The 16,913-nt window shown below is 43.1% G+C and overlaps 1 protein-coding gene across 1 annotated transcript in view; it reads left to right on the forward strand.

Moving 5' to 3' along the window:
- Positions 1–16,913, forward strand: part of lama5 (laminin, alpha 5) — a 122,261-nt gene that overhangs the window by 102,705 nt on the left and 2,643 nt on the right. Inside the window, exons 36-63 of the mRNA XM_034694911.1 lie at positions 28–201; positions 296–492; positions 581–697; positions 840–994; positions 1,108–1,237; positions 1,353–1,455; positions 1,549–1,662; positions 2,166–2,348; positions 2,480–2,622; positions 3,588–3,767; positions 4,075–4,214; positions 4,718–4,877; positions 5,111–5,244; positions 5,345–5,510; positions 5,624–5,758; positions 5,934–6,085; positions 6,195–6,327; positions 9,616–9,759; positions 9,877–10,007; positions 10,092–10,259; positions 10,479–10,611; positions 11,741–11,895; positions 12,241–12,433; positions 13,369–13,506; positions 13,803–13,962; positions 14,050–14,180; positions 14,270–14,363; positions 15,284–15,403. Coding sequence (XP_034550802.1) covers positions 28–201; positions 296–492; positions 581–697; positions 840–994; positions 1,108–1,237; positions 1,353–1,455; positions 1,549–1,662; positions 2,166–2,348; positions 2,480–2,622; positions 3,588–3,767; positions 4,075–4,214; positions 4,718–4,877; positions 5,111–5,244; positions 5,345–5,510; positions 5,624–5,758; positions 5,934–6,085; positions 6,195–6,327; positions 9,616–9,759; positions 9,877–10,007; positions 10,092–10,259; positions 10,479–10,611; positions 11,741–11,895; positions 12,241–12,433; positions 13,369–13,506; positions 13,803–13,962; positions 14,050–14,180; positions 14,270–14,363; positions 15,284–15,403 — 4,083 coding nt within the window. The remainder of the gene's footprint in view (positions 1–27; positions 202–295; positions 493–580; positions 698–839; positions 995–1,107; positions 1,238–1,352; positions 1,456–1,548; positions 1,663–2,165; positions 2,349–2,479; positions 2,623–3,587; positions 3,768–4,074; positions 4,215–4,717; positions 4,878–5,110; positions 5,245–5,344; positions 5,511–5,623; positions 5,759–5,933; positions 6,086–6,194; positions 6,328–9,615; positions 9,760–9,876; positions 10,008–10,091; positions 10,260–10,478; positions 10,612–11,740; positions 11,896–12,240; positions 12,434–13,368; positions 13,507–13,802; positions 13,963–14,049; positions 14,181–14,269; positions 14,364–15,283; positions 15,404–16,913) is intronic.

The following is a 16,913-nucleotide window of genomic DNA, read 5'->3' on the forward strand; positions in this document are numbered from 1 at the left end:
GGCGTTAATGAATTTCACTTTCCTCAGACATCTTAATGATGGCGAACCGCTCCTCCTCGAACAACACGGAGGCAGATCTGGAGGACGAGGAGAGGGAGAGGAAGATGAGGGAAGTGGAGGCCATGCTGAGAGAGATGAGGTACAGGAGCTGCGTGGGACAGAAGAAGGTGGCGGAGAAAGAGAGGACGGAGGCCGGGAAGTGTAAGTTCAATCACTCGCTCAAACACTGAGGGATGGATTACCTCCTGAGGTTAGTGTTGATGTCTTACAGTCAGCCTCTGTTTCCTTTCTGTAGTGTTGGATCGGGTTAACAAGGAGCTCGCTAATCGTCAGGGAGACAACGTGGATTTGGCCAAAACCATCAGAGACCGCCTCGCTCGCTTCAACTCTGAGATGATGGACCTGCGAGACGCCCTGAACGAAGCCGTGAACAACACCGCCAGAGCCGCCGAGATCAACAACGCCAACGAGAAGACGCTGGAGGACAACACGGTGAGCAAGGAGACCATCAGGAGCAGGGAGGGGGGGTCAGCAGAGGACGGATAACAGCAATGATCCTGTCTTTCTTTCTCACACACAGAAGAGACTGGAGGACCTGATGTCCAAGCAGAAGGAGGTGTACGACCAGCTGAACATGGCGGAGGACGATGTCGCTCAGGTCAACGACATGCTGTCCACGCTGCACGACTCCAAAGAGGTCAGAGGTCAAACCAAATGTTAGAACAGGCTTCAGAAGCATCATTAAGATGCAAAATCTGGAAGGTTTTTGTGCATTTTAATGTGAAACTGAAGAAGAAGAAGAAGAAGAAGTTCCATGTTTCATTTTTGTACTTCCTCAGGAGTCCGAGCGGCTGGCGGCTCAGCTGGACGGTGCTAGGGTCCCGCTTGCAAAGAAAGTGCAGGACTTCGCCTGGACCGACTCTAAACTTCCGCTGGTGGAGAGAGCAGAGAAACACGCAGAGATGCTCAACACCTTAGCCATGAACCTGTCCAGGTAAAGGACTGATTATCTCTTTATAAATGTTATTAAAGAAACAAGATGTAAACAGATGCAGACGAAGCTTCAGAACCTTAACAAGTGTTGCTTTTGTTTTTGTTTTTCTGCAGTTTGATTGAAGAAACCAAGAAGGAAGGATTTGTGGATGTGACACAAGCTTACAACAAGATCATCAACAGCATCAAGGAGGCAGAGGAGGCCGCCAACATAGCCGCCAAGGCTGCAAACGAAACTATGGAGGTAAAGCGTGCACATGGACTTCTTATTAGTTTTAACACTAACATGCAGATATCAAAAATACAAAGTCTGAGAGGTTCACTCGTGTTTGCCTGACTTGTAAATGTTGTTTATTTAGAATATCAAGGACCGGGATCTCGGTCAGGTCGCCGACTCTCTGAAGAACCACAGCGTGGAGCTGAAGGAGGAAGTGGAGAAGCTGAGCGATGAGCTCAACAACGGTAAGCTCACATCTGTGCATCACTTTTATAATCTCCCTGATCTTCAGTTGGATGTTTTTAGTGCTTATAGTGATGTGTCTTTGTGCTGCACAGATCTGAAGCCGCAGCTTGAGGATGCTCAGAGGCGACTGGACGAGGCTAAAACCAAACAGGCTGACGTGATGAAGGACCTGGAGATGGTTCAGAACAACCTCAACTTCACTTCAAGTACGCACAGCAAACAAGATGCAGAAATCCATCACACATAACCGTGCAAAACACTACCTTTAAAGCAGCTTAAGATAAGCTTTTGAACTCTAGAGGAGCAGGAATCACACACTATCAAAATCAGAAGATGCATATAAAAGTTAAAAATGAAGCTCAGCATGCAAGAAAAGTCAAAGATCTTCTATTGCAAAACATTAAGTGTTAGATTTATGCATTTCTATTTTTTTAAGTGAGTATTTCAACTTCTATTCTCTTTTTATTGAAGACTTAAATGATAAAAGAAACATTTTAATAGATTTAGAAGGTGCAACTCAAGTGAAGTCGATACAGAAGTGCTAAAAACTGCAGTTCCTCTAGTGTCCACTAGAGGATGACTCCAAAAGCCCTTGAAGCCACATGCACACCCATTATATATGAGACTGTAGATGTTTATACAGTTTTAGATTATTATCTTCCTGTTAGTATCACTCTTTTTTCATTTGTTCCTTCTCCTCTTTCATCAGATGTGAGTCAGGTGATCGCGGACGCAAAGCAAGCTGCGGATGATGCAAACACCACGGCGACGCAAGTCAACGATGCCCTGCGTCCAATCAAAGAGCAGCTTGACAAATGGCAGCAGACCTACGGAGACGCCAACACCACCAACGATGACATCAACAACGCCCTGATGGAGGCCAACAAGACCGGTAGGAGCTCGTTGATGCATCTCTAAATAACCTTAACTTGCTGAAAGGAAAATTCCAACTGTAGGATGATTGGCACTAAAACTGGTTTTGATCTAACCCTGGTTTTTGGTCTCCCCCGTCCCTGTTTCTAGTGCAAGCTCTTGGTGATACTATCCCCATGCTCATGAAGAAGCTGGACAAACTGCAGAACCACTCGGCTCAGATGCCGAACATCTCAGAGAACATCAACCGCATCAGACAGCTCATACAGCAGGCGCGCAACGCTGCCAGCAAGGTAAACACTCAGACCTTTCAATAAGACACTCTAGATCAGTGATTTTCAACCACTGTGCCGTGGCACACTAGTGTGCCGTGACAGATCGTCAGGTGTGCCGTGGGACATTATCAAATTTCACTTAGTTATTCCAAAAAAGTATTATTCATATCCTGCAAATAATTTGCCATGTAGTGCGTCTGTGCCTGCAGTGCAGTGACTGGCGGAGTAATTCAGTCCTCGTCCATGTACTGACCTGCGCTTCCCACCCACTGGGTGGCAATGAAGCACACTTATGACCTTGTTAATTTAAGACAATAGAATTAATGATGCGTGTGAGGTGTATGTGACAAGACGTAGACGTACAAAAGCAATGGATAAATATTCAAAAAGGAAAAATGAAGTTGTTGTTATGATTATTATTTGTATATGTGTGTATGTAATTTTATTGTTTTGTTTTTTTAGTTCTAGGTGGCCCTTGCCGTTCAGGGTGCCCCTGCTTGTTTGTGCTTGTTTACTGTGAAAATAACAATAAACTATGAATCATAAAAATGAAAACTCCAAACAGGGCCCTGGACAAAATTCTAACCCGGATGAAGAGCGTAATAGGGGTGGTTGAGAAAAAACTACAACGGTGACTGCGAGAGCTCTCAAAGCTAGCTACTTAGTAGCTGAACTCTTAGCCAAATTAAGAAAGCCACACACTGTGGCAGGGACAATAATACTACCTGCAAAAGCTATTGTAAATAAGATGCTTTGCCCTGACACAGTGAAAGAAGTAGCCGAAGTCCCTCTCTCAGATAAATACATTCATATATTGAAAGACTAAATGTGTCATTTTGTAAAACTTTTGGTTGGTGGTGTGACTCAGGATTTTTTTTATGTATGAAATGTACCTTGGCTCAAAAAAGGTTGAAAAACACTGCTCTAGATCACTTAATGTAAGTTTGATTGATTCAATTATGTAATCCTGCACATTTCTCCAGGTGGGCGTGCCGCTGAAGTTTAACGGGAAGTCGGGCGTTCAGGTCCGTACTCCTCGTAACCTGGCCGACCTCGCCTCCTACACCTCCCTGAAGCTCTACATCACGCTGCCTGAGGCTACACGAGGCAGACGGCAGGACGCCAGCACCCAGCAGTTTGTCTTCTACCTCGGGAACAAGGATGTAAGCATCGACACATCAACACTGAAGCTTGTTCTGTGCTTTAGTTGATGTATTTACTGAATTATCACCAGTGTTTTTAGCTTCTTTTAGCATGTCATGATCAGCTTGTTTTTGAGTTTTACTTTCAAGCTGTTGTTTTCACTTCTCAATTTTTTTTAAATGTGTCTCACCTTGAATCACACTGCATGTTCTCATATTACTAGAATTGTTTGGGGGTTTATATTTCTGTTTTTTAGACGATAAGATCTTTGGTTAGGATTCCAGTTTGGATTTCTGTAGTTCATTCCTGCCTTTGTGGTTCTTGTAGTCCAGTAAAGAGTTCCTGGGCCTGGCTTTGGTTGGGAAGAGGCTCCGCTGGTTCTTCAACGTCGGAGGAGGAACCGCTGAGGTGACGATGAACGAAGACGTCAAGTCGAACGGAAACTTCAACAGCATCGTGCTGGAAAGGTACGACAACAATGAAGCATAAAGATCTGGATCTGCTTATATTTGTATTTTAACTTCATTGATTGTATTTGTAACGCCAGGAATCATTTTTGAGAAATGAGGGTCAAAGAAAGTAAAAATAAAAGAGCTGGGTTGTTTTATACCTGTGTATCGTATGCCAGCTGCAGTTACACTAAAACATCCTGGTGTTTCCGGACACTGGATTGACCTAGGGGTTATGTTGTGCACCCCATGTATGGAGTGCCGGACCCCTTTACCACATTCCCCTGCTCTATCCACTATCCTCTCCTCTCAGAATAAAAGCTGAAAAGCCCCAAAAATATAACTTAAATAATATATATTCTGGGTTTTTTTTACATGTAAGTTAAATCATATTTGCCTGAACCCAGAACTTCTTCATGCAACACAGTTCGGCTAAAAATACAAGCCTTTACATCTTATGCTCTGATGTTTGCATGCAGCCTTTTATTCAATATGCTCATCTTCTGTCTCCCTGAATACAGGATCCTCCAGTTCGGTCAGATGTCCATGTCTTCAGAGGCCTCTGAGGGGGATCAGAGAGTCACTAAAGCGTATGTGGAGGCCAGCGGAGATCAGGGCCTGCTCAACCTTTTGACCGACGACACCGTCTTCTACGTGGGAGGATACCCGAGTTCTTTCAAAGTGAGTACAAGGAGGGAAAAAAGAGAAGAACGTTTTGACTTTGAAGTTTTGAAAGGAGATTTAGATTCTGTAGCTTGTTTCAGAGCCCAAACTGAATCCCTCAAACCTGCAGATTAGTTTCATACAATCAAATAATCTGTCAGATTTAATCAGAGTAAATAACTTAAATCAATATCTTGAGGTTTGGGACTGTGTTGATGTGAAACTGATGTCTTTACCTTTCTCATTTTCAGCCACCTACCCCGCTCGCTCTGCCGAACTTTAAGGGCTGCATCGAGCTCGATACACTGAACGAGGAAGTGCTCAGTCTGTATAACTTTGAACACACGTTCCAGCTCAACACCACGGAGGAGAAACCCTGTGGCAGGTCAGTCCTCTGAACCTTGTCTCAGATGAACTGGGGAACAGCATGCATGAGGTCACAGCTTCTTATCTTCTGTCTAATGCTTCAAAAATGTTAACCACAGGTCCAAGCCGACGCTGACTCAGGCCTGGGTGGATGACGCAGCATACTTTGATGGTACCGGCTTCGCTGAGATCAAGTTTACAGACGAATCGACCCGTATGCAGCGCTTCGAACAGGAAGTGAAACTACTCTCACACAATGGAATCCTGCTGCTGCTGCAGAATGGGGTAGAGACCTCACCGTTTATCATTTTGAAGTCATTATGAAGGAGATGTTTAGTCTGATCCCAGAGTTGTTAAAGTCTGTTAAAAACGTTCTCCACGTCTCTCTCCTCCTTCAGGATCAGTTCCTGTGTCTGGCTGTGCTTCAGGGCAGACTCAAGGTGTTCTATGATTTCACTGGGAAGCTGATGGAGCTCGAGCCCAAAGAGCCTTCATCTGACATCCTGAGGATCAGCGACGCCGACCCTAAAGCTGTGAGTCTGACACGTCTTTCTCTATTTCACTCATTTCTCTGAGCGTCACATCTCAGTGAGAGGAGAGGTATTACTTGAGGTACCAGTGTTTTACACTTGGTTGTCACTGTCATGGAGAACTGAAGATCTTTTTTATGCATTTTGACTCATGGTTTGTTCATTTCTAACTTTACAGCTGGAGATCATCATCCTGCGGTCAAGCCAGAAGCGTATTGTGGTGAGAAACAACCGCATCAGCCTGTACACCCACCAGTTCACAGAGGAGATCCCCCCGTTCAGTGGAATGTACTTCCTGGGAGGAGTCCCGGAGGACAAGATGCCAGAGAAGTAAGGCCTAAAATTTTAACAGTCATAATCCATTAAGACTCCGTTGTAATAACTTTGTTAATCCGTTGCATGTCACTGATGATCTCTTTTGGTTTCCCTCTCTTCTCAGGTTGAAGTCTATGTTCTCTAAGCAGGCCTCTTTGAAGGGTTGTTTCAGAAACGTGAAGGCCCAAAACTCTCACATCGACCTGAAGAGGATGGCGAGCTCTGGAGTCAGTTTCGGCTGTGACAGCGACCTCCTGGTGAGAAACCCTTTTTAAAAAACTTGTTGACATTTCCTCATTCGTTACAGTTTTATGCTTGAGATTAATCCAATTTATAATAACTTTAATGAGCATGAGGTTAGTTTTTTATTACCAGAATAAAGATGTGAGTGAAAGGTCACTTAGAGGTTCAGCATAGTTGCATTTAGGCAGGTTGATTGTGTGTGGTATAGATCAGGGGTTCCCAAACTTTTCAGCCCACGACCCCCAAAATATAGATGCCAAAGACTTGCGACCATAGACTGTAAATAAAAATGGACAGCGTTGCTCCGCCTCTTCCCGTTGTACAGTTCTGAAGCCAAAAAATCCCTCTCCTGGGCGCCGCCATTGTGCAGCCAGAGCCTGTGAAGCCTTTGTAATAAGCTCCGCCCTACAGCGTAACGTCACAAGACGCTGTGTGTACTTTGAAGTTTCATTCTACGGCGGCTGTGAATCAAAAGAAACAGGAAGTAAAACCCCGTTTTTTAAACTCTAATAACCAACGAAGAAGAAACTTTTCAGAAAAAAGAGGCCTTGGACACAAAACACTCAAATACTAACTACATATCACCACAGCATACGGATGTGAGAAACAGTCGTACGACGTGTATTTATTTTTTAAAGTTTGACTGCTCCCCCATTCAAATGAATGGGGGAGACGGGAGTTTTTGACCTATACTGCAGCCAGCCACCAGGGGGCAGTCACACTGCTGAAAGCCTCACCACCAGGGCCGTATCCGGCACGCTTGCTTGCAACCCCCACCGTCCCTCAAAGTGATTTAACCTTCTTTTTCCCAAACCGTCGCCGCAGACAGGATTTGACTAGGTACTTCTCAAAACCGTAACTCCTGAACCGTTTAAGGAATCTAGAAAATTCAAAAACCCCCAGAAAGCGGAGAAATAGACCTTTGCGTCCATATAGTTGTCATTATGTTAGCCCCTAGGACTTCTGCAGTGCAAACGTTGTTAACTGTTATTATAGTGTCATAAACACACAACGTCGTCAGAAATACTTTGAAAACATGGAACCTTGTACAAAGACATTTTGGGATTATGAATAAATATTCTGTTTTAGCGCCTATTTTCTGTAATCCTGATTTCGCTCAGTCTTGTTCAGATCTGGGTTTTAGAGCATGGAGGGATTCTGGTATTGTTAAAATACAAGACCTCCTCTCAGGTGGGACTATGAAATCCTTTTCTCAACTTATGACTGATTTTGATCTTCCTCAAACACAATTTATTCATTATTTACAGCTTAGGAGTTACATCCAAGCTGTTCCAATATATAAACATGGTTTGAATGTGAATCAACTTGAAATGACGGTACTTAAGGCCTCATCTTTAAAGAAGAACATTCTAAGTTATTTATATACTCAAATGTTTGTTAAAATTCCTAATATAAAGAGTAAAACAAGTTGGAGCGAAGATTTCGGGTCCCACTTAGATGATGTAATGTGGAAAAATATTCTGTTAAATGCAAAGAAAATTACATGTTCTAACAAATCCTATGAAACGCAATACAAAATTATTCATAGACTGCATGTTACCCCAGCTATCCGATGTAAATATGATTCCATGTGCTCATCATTTTGTTGTAAATGTAAAACTAACTGTGGTACTTATAGTCATCTGATGTGGTCCTGTCCTAAAGTTCAAAGTTTTTGGCAATCTGTCCAAATGGAAATTAAGAAGATATTTAAAATTGATGTTCCTTTAAACCCATTTAGTTTTGTATTGGGATTAGATTCAACCTATCTACGAAAACACAGATACATTCTTAGAATTGCTCTTTATGCGGCACGGCTCACTATTCTCCAGAAATGGCTGGATGAAGAGCCTCCTGACATTAAAATGTGGTATGAAAAACTCATGTCTATTTTACCATTAGAGAGATTATCTCATGTTCTCAGAGGCACTCTTGAAGTTTTTATAACAGACTGGTCAAAAAAAGCAACTTATCTGAAAGAAGAATGGATAAGAGTAATAAGTATAGGGGTATCAAATGTATCACATTAAAATGTTAAATGTATACAGTACATGTTTCAGGTTGTGTTTGCTGCATGTACTAACACTGTGAAAGAAAAATTTGTCTTTTATTTTATTTTTTTTTGTCTTTTTTGTCTTTTTTTGTCTTGTTTTGCTTTGTTTTGATAATGTTTTCTGTGAGCATTATGGGTTTATTTTCTTTGTGGGGGTTTTGTGTATTGTGAAATCTTTATTTAAGAATAAATATATTGAAAGAGATAAACACACAACAATGTTGAAAAACTGCCAGATACTGAAAGTTGAGGTTGTCTTGGAAAAAGAAGTGCAGAAGCACTCACTCATTGCACATTTTTTGACAATTCCACAGCCATAAAATCAAAATAAATCCAGGCGGCCTGAATATAATTATGCTCATAAGAAGGTTAATGTGTCTTCATTTAGCTGGTCTGCAGAAAATGACCCTACCTGTATGAGCATGTGTCTGTGTTTCCTGTGCCGTTATGAATGAACCTGCTGCTGCTGATGCTTTAGATAATTAACTGTTCACTAACTCTAAACTTAGGAGTCATCTGGAAACAAAGAAAGGCAGAAAGCTCATTACATTTTCTATTTTCAAGGTTTTATTTTAAGGTTAGTGTCTATTTTTGTAGATATTTTTTACTATAAGGAGTAAAATTTACTATTTTTAGATCATTAAGAGAAAAAAACATTCTGGAAGACGTCTCAGGACCTCTCATTTGTGTCTTGCGACCCCCCCAGGTTGTCCCGAACCACACTTTGGGAACCCCTGGTTTAGATCACCATATCGTCTGCATACAGTCGAATCTGAACTTTGTGTAGAATTTTCTTCTTAATATAAATAAGTTATTTTCTTATGCATCAGATCAGTGATATATTGGTAAAATAAGGATGTAGATATGTAAAAGGCTGTGTGCAGGTCAGTAAGGGCTTCATTTTAAACAGAGATCTGAAGAGTAGAGCACCATATCATCTGCATACAGCCGAATCCTTTTAATCTTGTCATAAAATAATTACATGTGAACAAAATGAGAGTCTTTTGTGCATTAGAGGATGATTTTAAATGGTAAAACAGGATAATTAGTGTTTGTGTCACATAGATAATTCTACTTATCATCTACATACAGCTCAGTCTCATCTCAGGCTATATCCTCATGTAAATGGATATTTCTAAAAATGTTCAATGAATTTCTTTTTACTTCTGCCTTCCTGAAGATGTGCATAAACAAAACAAATGTCTGTTAGGATACCGTGTGTCTTGACCTGCTGTGTTTTCGCCTGCAGGTGGCTCGTGAGGGTCATTTCTCGGGTCAGAGCTACCTGGACTTTGCTCTGACAAACATCCCCAGCCTCAGGGACAACTTCTACGCCAGCTTCAGCTTCAGGACGGAGCAGAAGGAGGGACTCATGTTCTACCATCAGGACCAGGTTGTTATTTGAATTTCTCTCTATCTCTTTGAGAACTTTGAGATACTGCTTGTTTGTTATTTAGTGCTGTGTATCTCACTGACACATCTTTGGCCTGTGGCTGTTCGTCGTGTGCAGGATGGAGCGTGTCGGGTGTTTTTGAACGAAGGCTACGTCGTCGTGAGAGCGGGCAACAGTGAGATCAAGACGCAGAAGACGTACAACGACGACAACAGCCACTACGTCTCAATCTACAACAACAACAACGGGTAGGATGGTCGTACCTCTGAGTTCTTCACCTCAGCGTTTAAAATCCTCGTCCTCGGTCTCACCTGAACGTTCTGATATTCCAGGATGCGTCTGTACGTGGACGACGTGCTGGAGAAGGGGAAGGAGGGAATCCGGATAGACAGCCGTGGTCGAGGTGGGACGACGTCAATGGTTGGAACCTTCCTTGGAGGAATGCCCAACCACGGGCTCACAAATCTCACCGGATGCATCAGCAACGTTTTCATCAAGCGGTTAGAATATATTTTAGTTCTCTGTTCTGTGTTCTATCTCTTTAAGTGCATTAAAATACTGCATTTTACCCCAAAAGTTGCCCCTTTTTTAATCACCATTCCTTCATTTATTCCACTGATAGAACTCTCCAAGTTCATATATGACATTTAAAGTGTATAGATTGTATTTATTGAGTATATATGGTATGTTTAAAAAGCTCGGTTGTTTCTTGTCTTCAGGGAAACGAGTCCTCAGATGGTTTTGAACCTCATGAAGGCGAAGGAAAACGTCAACGTTCCCATGGACTGTCCTGCTGCCAAAACACCCCAGCAGATTGTCTCTGCTCAGCCCAAACACAGCAACAAACCCAAGGTACACACACTCAGTCATTTGGCCCTCCTCTAAAATAAAAATCAAACTAATTCTGTAAACAGAAAATACAAGTATCACAGGGTTTCCACGCGTCCTGGAAAACCTGGAAAACAGTTGACCAGTTTTCCAGTACTGGAAATCACCTGGAAAATGGGAGAAAAAGTCAAATGTCCTGGAAAATTATTCCAACATGACTGCGTGTGATCTAACAAGGTTAAAAAAAACACATCCCCATTCAACATTTGTGGCCATTTTTGTCATTCAGTTCTATTTAGGTCAATTTATGCACTGATCCTCTGATTATTATTATTATTCATTTATTTCAGTAAGGCAGCTTTTGTGTTTTACTTAACTAGTTTGATATTTTTGGAGAAAAGAGAAAGCTGAGATGAGAGTTGCCCATCATTGTTACTTGGTTGCACTAATAAAGTGCTGTACATCTGTGGTTGCATTATTCTATTATCAATTTGCCATCATTTTTAATCATGTAAGAGATGATTTCATGGATAGCCATAGACTGCACGTCTTTCAATGTAGACTTCACTGAGAGGAACATATTAGACTATTTAGGAACTAAATTAGGAACTCAATTTAGACTGTCATACCAGCTTGGTCATCACTGAAAATGTCCTGGAAAATGATCTCTGGAAAAGAGTGGGAACCCTGTATCATTCTCTCTCTCTCTCTCTCTCTCTCTCTCCCTCTCTCTCTCCCTCTTTCTCTCTCTCTCTCTCTCTCTCTCTCTTTCTCTCTCTCTCTCCCTCTCTCTCTCCCTCTTCTCTCTCTCTCTCTCTCTCTCTCTCTCTTCTCTCTCTCTCTCTCTTTCTCTCTCTCTCTCTCTCTCTCTCTCTCTCCCTCTCTCTCTCCCTCTTTCTCTCTCCTCTCTCTCTTTCTCTCTCTCTCTCTCTCTCTCTCTCCCTCTCTCTCTCCCTCTTTCTCTCTCTCTCTCTCTCTCTCTCTCTCTCTCTTTCTCTCTCTCTCTCTTTCTCTCTCTCTCTCTCCCTCTCTCTCTCCCTCTCTCTCTCTCTCTCTTTCTCTCTCTCTCTCTCCCTCTCTCTCTCCCTCTCTCTCTCTCTCTCTTTCTCTCTCTCTCTCTCTCTCTCTCTCTCTCTCTCTCTCTCTCTCTCAGGGAAAGCACAAGAAGCCGTCGGGGTCTCGCAGCCGGAACACCAGGGACTCCTGTCAGGGGGGGCCGTCGGATCAGGAGGCCGGAGCGACGCACTTCAGCGGCTCCACGCACAGCTACCAGAGATACGACTCTCTGCCCGGCTCTCTGAGCTCTCTGTGAGTGTGACAGCAACTATTCATTCTCAGGTTTTCCAAATACTGTTGAAACTTTTTCTGTCAAGTTTATTTGAAATTGTTGATTTAAAGACAAAGGATGTAGGGGTGCTGGTAGCCTAGCGGTCTAAGCGCCCCACGTACAGAGGCTGCAGTCCTCATCGCAGGGGTTGCCGGTTCAATTCACGGCCAGTTGACCATTTCCTGCATGTCTTCCCCCGCTCTCTACTCCCCACATTTCCTGTCTCTCTTCAGCTGTCCTATCAATAAAGGCAAAAAGGCCAAAAAATATAACTTAAAAAAAAAAAGGACAGAGGATGTTAATGTCTTCCGTTCTCCTCCCTGCAGACCTCACATCTCCATGTCTCTGAGGATCAACTCCTCTGACGGTTTGGTGCTCCACGCAGCCAGCGAGCAGCGCGGCGGAGCTCTGATGTCGCTCAGCGTGTCAGAGGGTCACCTGCTGCTGCTGCTGGACGGAGGGAAGAGGAAGGTCAGCCTGCGCAGCCGCAAGAAGTACAACGACGACCAGTGGCACACGGTGAGGGTCATGTGACAGGATGATACCCAGGATGTCATTTATTTAAATCTCTGGCATTAAGATGGTGCTTTATGTTTTCATCTTGATGCACAAATTCTGCAGAATAATCTACGTTTTGAAAATGAAGCAACTAACCAACAGTTCATGCACGAAAAGAGAAACCAGAATCTGTGTTGGGAGGATGAATTCTGTCAAATCTGGAGAATATATGAGTCTGCTTTTTGGGGGGGCGACAACATGCAGTTTCTGTGCAGCTCTTTCTGAACCATCTGTTGCACCGTGTGGGGTTTGCAATCCTGCCAGATACATGTGCAATAGCTAAAGTCAGCCTACAGTAGCATTGATAGTTCACCATCTTCCCTCCGCTGTCACTTGTTGCCTTAAATTGAGGAGACTTGGGGCGCTGGTGGCCTAGCGGTCCAAGCGCCCCACATACAGAGGCTACAGTCCTCATCGCAGGGGTTGCCGGCTCGATTCCCCGGCCAGTCGACCATTTCCTGCATGTCTTCCCCCGCTCTCTACTCCCCACATTTCCTGTCTCTCTTCAGCTGTCCTATCCAATAAAGGCTAAATGGCCAAAAATATAACTTAAAAAAAAAAAAAATTGAGGAGGCTTTCCAAATAAAGCGGCGCCAGCCTGGTCTACAACACGACATGCTTTGTGTAGCTTGTCTCTTGCAGGGCCATCTTCAGCGTAAAACAGGTCTCCCTGCATGTTGCACTGATATATTGGACACACCAATGCACAGGATGTCCAAATAAGGGCGTCTTACACATTGAATTTTACAGTTCATCAAAACACTTACAGATATCAGCTTTCAGGTTATCAGATTTCCCTGAACTATGTAGAAGATCCTCTTTTCAAATGGAGCCAGCTGCTGTTTGGTTTCATCTGACTCCATGTTTAACCTCATGTTTTTTTTCTGTCACTTCAGGTGTTCATAAAGCGTGAAGGAGAGAAGATCAGCCTGATTGTGGACGGTATCAGCGCTCAATCTAAGAGGATCCCCGGAGGAGAGAAGACCCGTCTCACCGGGCCTCTCTATATTGGAGGAGTGCCTCCATCACTGACGGTAAGACATCCAAAAAAGTCACCGAACTGATGGAGACTACAGGATTTTATCTACATTAGAGCTCCATAATGAAGCATCAATAGTCCAACTCTGACTCCAAAATCAATCCTTATATTAGGAAGATTTTTTGCCATTTTTAGGAAGAAATCTGCACCAAATGCTAATAAGATATCAGACTGGCAGTCCTCCTAGAGAGCCGCTCAGGTTTTCATTGACAAACATTTAACAGGGGACAAGAGAGCTGGCATTAAACCCTTTAAATAACTCTGTCATGTCTTCTCTGTTTCAACCTTCAGGCTCCAGGCTCCGGTGGTTTCGTCGGTTGTGTCAAAGACCTGACCCTGAACCAAGCCCCTGCAGGAAACCCTGTTCACAGCCAGGGGACGGTTCCCTGCTTCCAGAACCCTCTGCAGCCCGGAGCGTACTTCTCCGGCCAAGGAGGTCACCTCACTATAGGTAGAGCTCATCACTCTTCTTCTGTGGTTTCCTCCTCTTCTTTGAGTGCTGCTGTGTCCTGACTGAATGCTCTCTTCTTCCTTGCAGATGAGTCTTTGGTTCTGGGTCGGGATCTGGAAATCCAGCTGGAGGTTCGGCCCGTGTCGGACTCTGGGCTGCTGTTGCATGCTGGGATATCACCTGAGCAACACCTGAGTGTGGTTCTCAATCAGGGAGAGGTGAGAACATGCAGTTAAATACACGTTTATATCATTTAAAATCAAAAAGAAGGCAAAAAAGTGAATCAAATATTTGTGTTTGTGTTCAGGTGACTGTTTCAGTAAATACCGGTAAAGGGGATTTCTCTACCTCGTTCACTCCTCAAGAACCTCTTTGTAACGGACACTGGCACACCATCACAGGTGAGCTTCAGTCATATGTTCTATTATTAACAAAGACCCAACATCAAGACAGGATCAGATCCAGTCCCATCTTCCAGACAGGACTCAGTCTGATCTCATCTTAATCCACCATGAGCAGAGCACTTTGCAGCATTTAGCAAGTTACAGTGGCAAGGACAAACTTCCTTTAACAGGCAGAAACCTCCAGCAGGTCCAGACTCATGTTAGACACACATCTGCTGAGACCGTGTTGGAGAGAGGGATAGAGGGAGATGAAGAGAGAGAGAGAGATGATAGAGGTGAGACGGATAGTAGTAGTTGTAGCAGCTGGAGTCTGGCACGTCCACAGCAGCAGAGATCCAGAGGAACCTACGAGACAAGGGAGCTCAGGGACTCCAGAAAGGTCTATGGTTAGGAACTTTAATGGGACAGGGAGAGTTCAAGTAAGAGACAGGCAGAGAGACAGGATCCCAATGAGTTTGTTCCCCCAGCAGTCTAAGCCTATAGCAGCATAACTAAGGCCTGGTCCAAGCCTGATCCAGCTCTAACTATAAGCTTTATCTTGAAAGAAAGTTTGAAGCCTACTCTTAAAAGTAGAGAGGGTGTCTGCCTCCAGGACCCTGACTGGTAGATGACAGTCACCCAGTAATCTTTATAATGCACCTTTGTTGTAAGAGTGAGACTTGCTTTTAATATCACCCTATATCAGCTGCAGACCTTTGATAGACTTGTGAATCAGACTTGTGTTCAGACTCAGTCTGATGTCATCTTAATCCACCATGAGCAGAGCACTTTGCAGCATTTAGCAAGTTACAGTGGCAAGGACAAACTTCCTTTAACAGGCAGAAACCTCCAGCAGGACCAGACTCATGTTAGACACACATCTGCTGAGACCGTGTCGGGGTTGAGTAACGACATCGTGTTCTTTCGTGTGTCTACAGTTGTGAAGAAGAATAACGTCCTGCAGCTGCACGTCGACGCAGCGAGCGAGCACAGCGTCGGGCCCAAACAGAGCCGCTCCTCGGGGGCCAAGGAGACCGTTTACCTCGGAGGAGTGCCAGGTGAGAACACTAACACCTCCTATTATCCTGGTCATGTCTCAGCCATGTGATGTTATTTCTTTATGGATATTTCTGTACTTAAAGTTAAAGTAAGGTAGAAGACCCTTGGCTTAACAATAATATCCTTGTCTGTGAGAATGCTGAGGCAGACAAACTGAAGAAGACAAAGCTGCAAAATGCTAACATGTGGATAAACACTACAAACCTTGTTTTGCTGTAATTAAGTTCAACCTTTTGAGATCCAAACTATTGTTTAGTATCAGGTCTAGCCTCTTCAAATCCTTTAATTTGATGATCCCTAAATCAGGACAAAGTTTCCAGGACTCCAGCGATCCTCCAAAACTGAGAAAAATCTGTGCTTACAATTTACAGCAGAAGGATATTTAAGGAAGCAGCAAAGTGTCGTGTTTTTGGAGTTTGGAAACTGGAAATATTTTGTATTTTTGCAGAATTAAATACCTAGATGATACATTTATTATAGTTGTTTGTGGACACTTTCTTTCATTGTGGGCTTATCCTGCAAAAGAAAAAAGATCCAGCTTCTCTTTCTTCCTCTTTTCCTTTTTATTTTTATTTTCAGAGTGTTGCAAAAAAAACATTCTTCACATTTCAGTTTACATATTATTATTCCTTACAACAGGTATACATTGAAGTAAAACTTGACTTTTGTTTAGGCGAAAACAGCACTCATTATTTTATTTTTTTATTGTTTTCTCTTTTAAAGCTCCTTTGAACTTCCCCCCCCTCTCCTCTCCTGACAAAGACGTAGAAAATTCACAAGAAATGTACAATCCTGACCAGATAACATTTTGGCCACATATTAAATCAGGGAGTACTAGGAACAGCCCAACATACATTAGGTAGTGGTATAACAAACAAAAATGTGGTCTGGTGCCGTGTGTAAACAGTTCTAAAAAATGCAGTCACAGGCTTCTGTACTGTGAACTTTGGTCTTAAATTATTAACATGACTACTATTTAAGGACACACATTTTTAACAGCAATAATCTAGTAAGTACTTAAAGGTGACATATCATGCAAAATGGACTTTTTAATGGTTCTTTACCTGAAATATGTGTCCCTGGCATGTCTACAAACCCCCCAAGAATGAAAAGAATCCATTCTGCCCCTGTTTTGATTTCTACACCTTTCTGTAAATGTGTGTGAAACGAGCCGTTTCAGACTTCAGTGTTTTTGTTACGTAACAACAATATCCGGTCTGTCACGGAGTCAGAGCTCGGAGCTTGTTCAGACCATAGACTGTATAAAATAATACTGAATCCCTCCTCTGTTTTTCATTACCTGCACAAATGTGTGCTAACAAGGAGCTTAGGAGGGAGGCATGCTAGTTGTAGGCTGTCTTAATAAACACAAAGGTCGGTTTTACTCCCCACGTCTGCAGATTTGAAGATCTAGTGGATGATTTTTATTTGTCATGGATAAGTGCTAGCGCTAATTAGCATAGCCACATAGCTATATGTTCATAGCTGTAGCTGTAGCTGTAGCTGTAG

This window comes from Notolabrus celidotus, chromosome 11 (genome assembly GCF_009762535.1).
Source record: "Notolabrus celidotus isolate fNotCel1 chromosome 11, fNotCel1.pri, whole genome shotgun sequence".
Classification (NCBI taxonomy): Eukaryota; Metazoa; Chordata; class Actinopteri; order Labriformes; family Labridae; genus Notolabrus; species Notolabrus celidotus.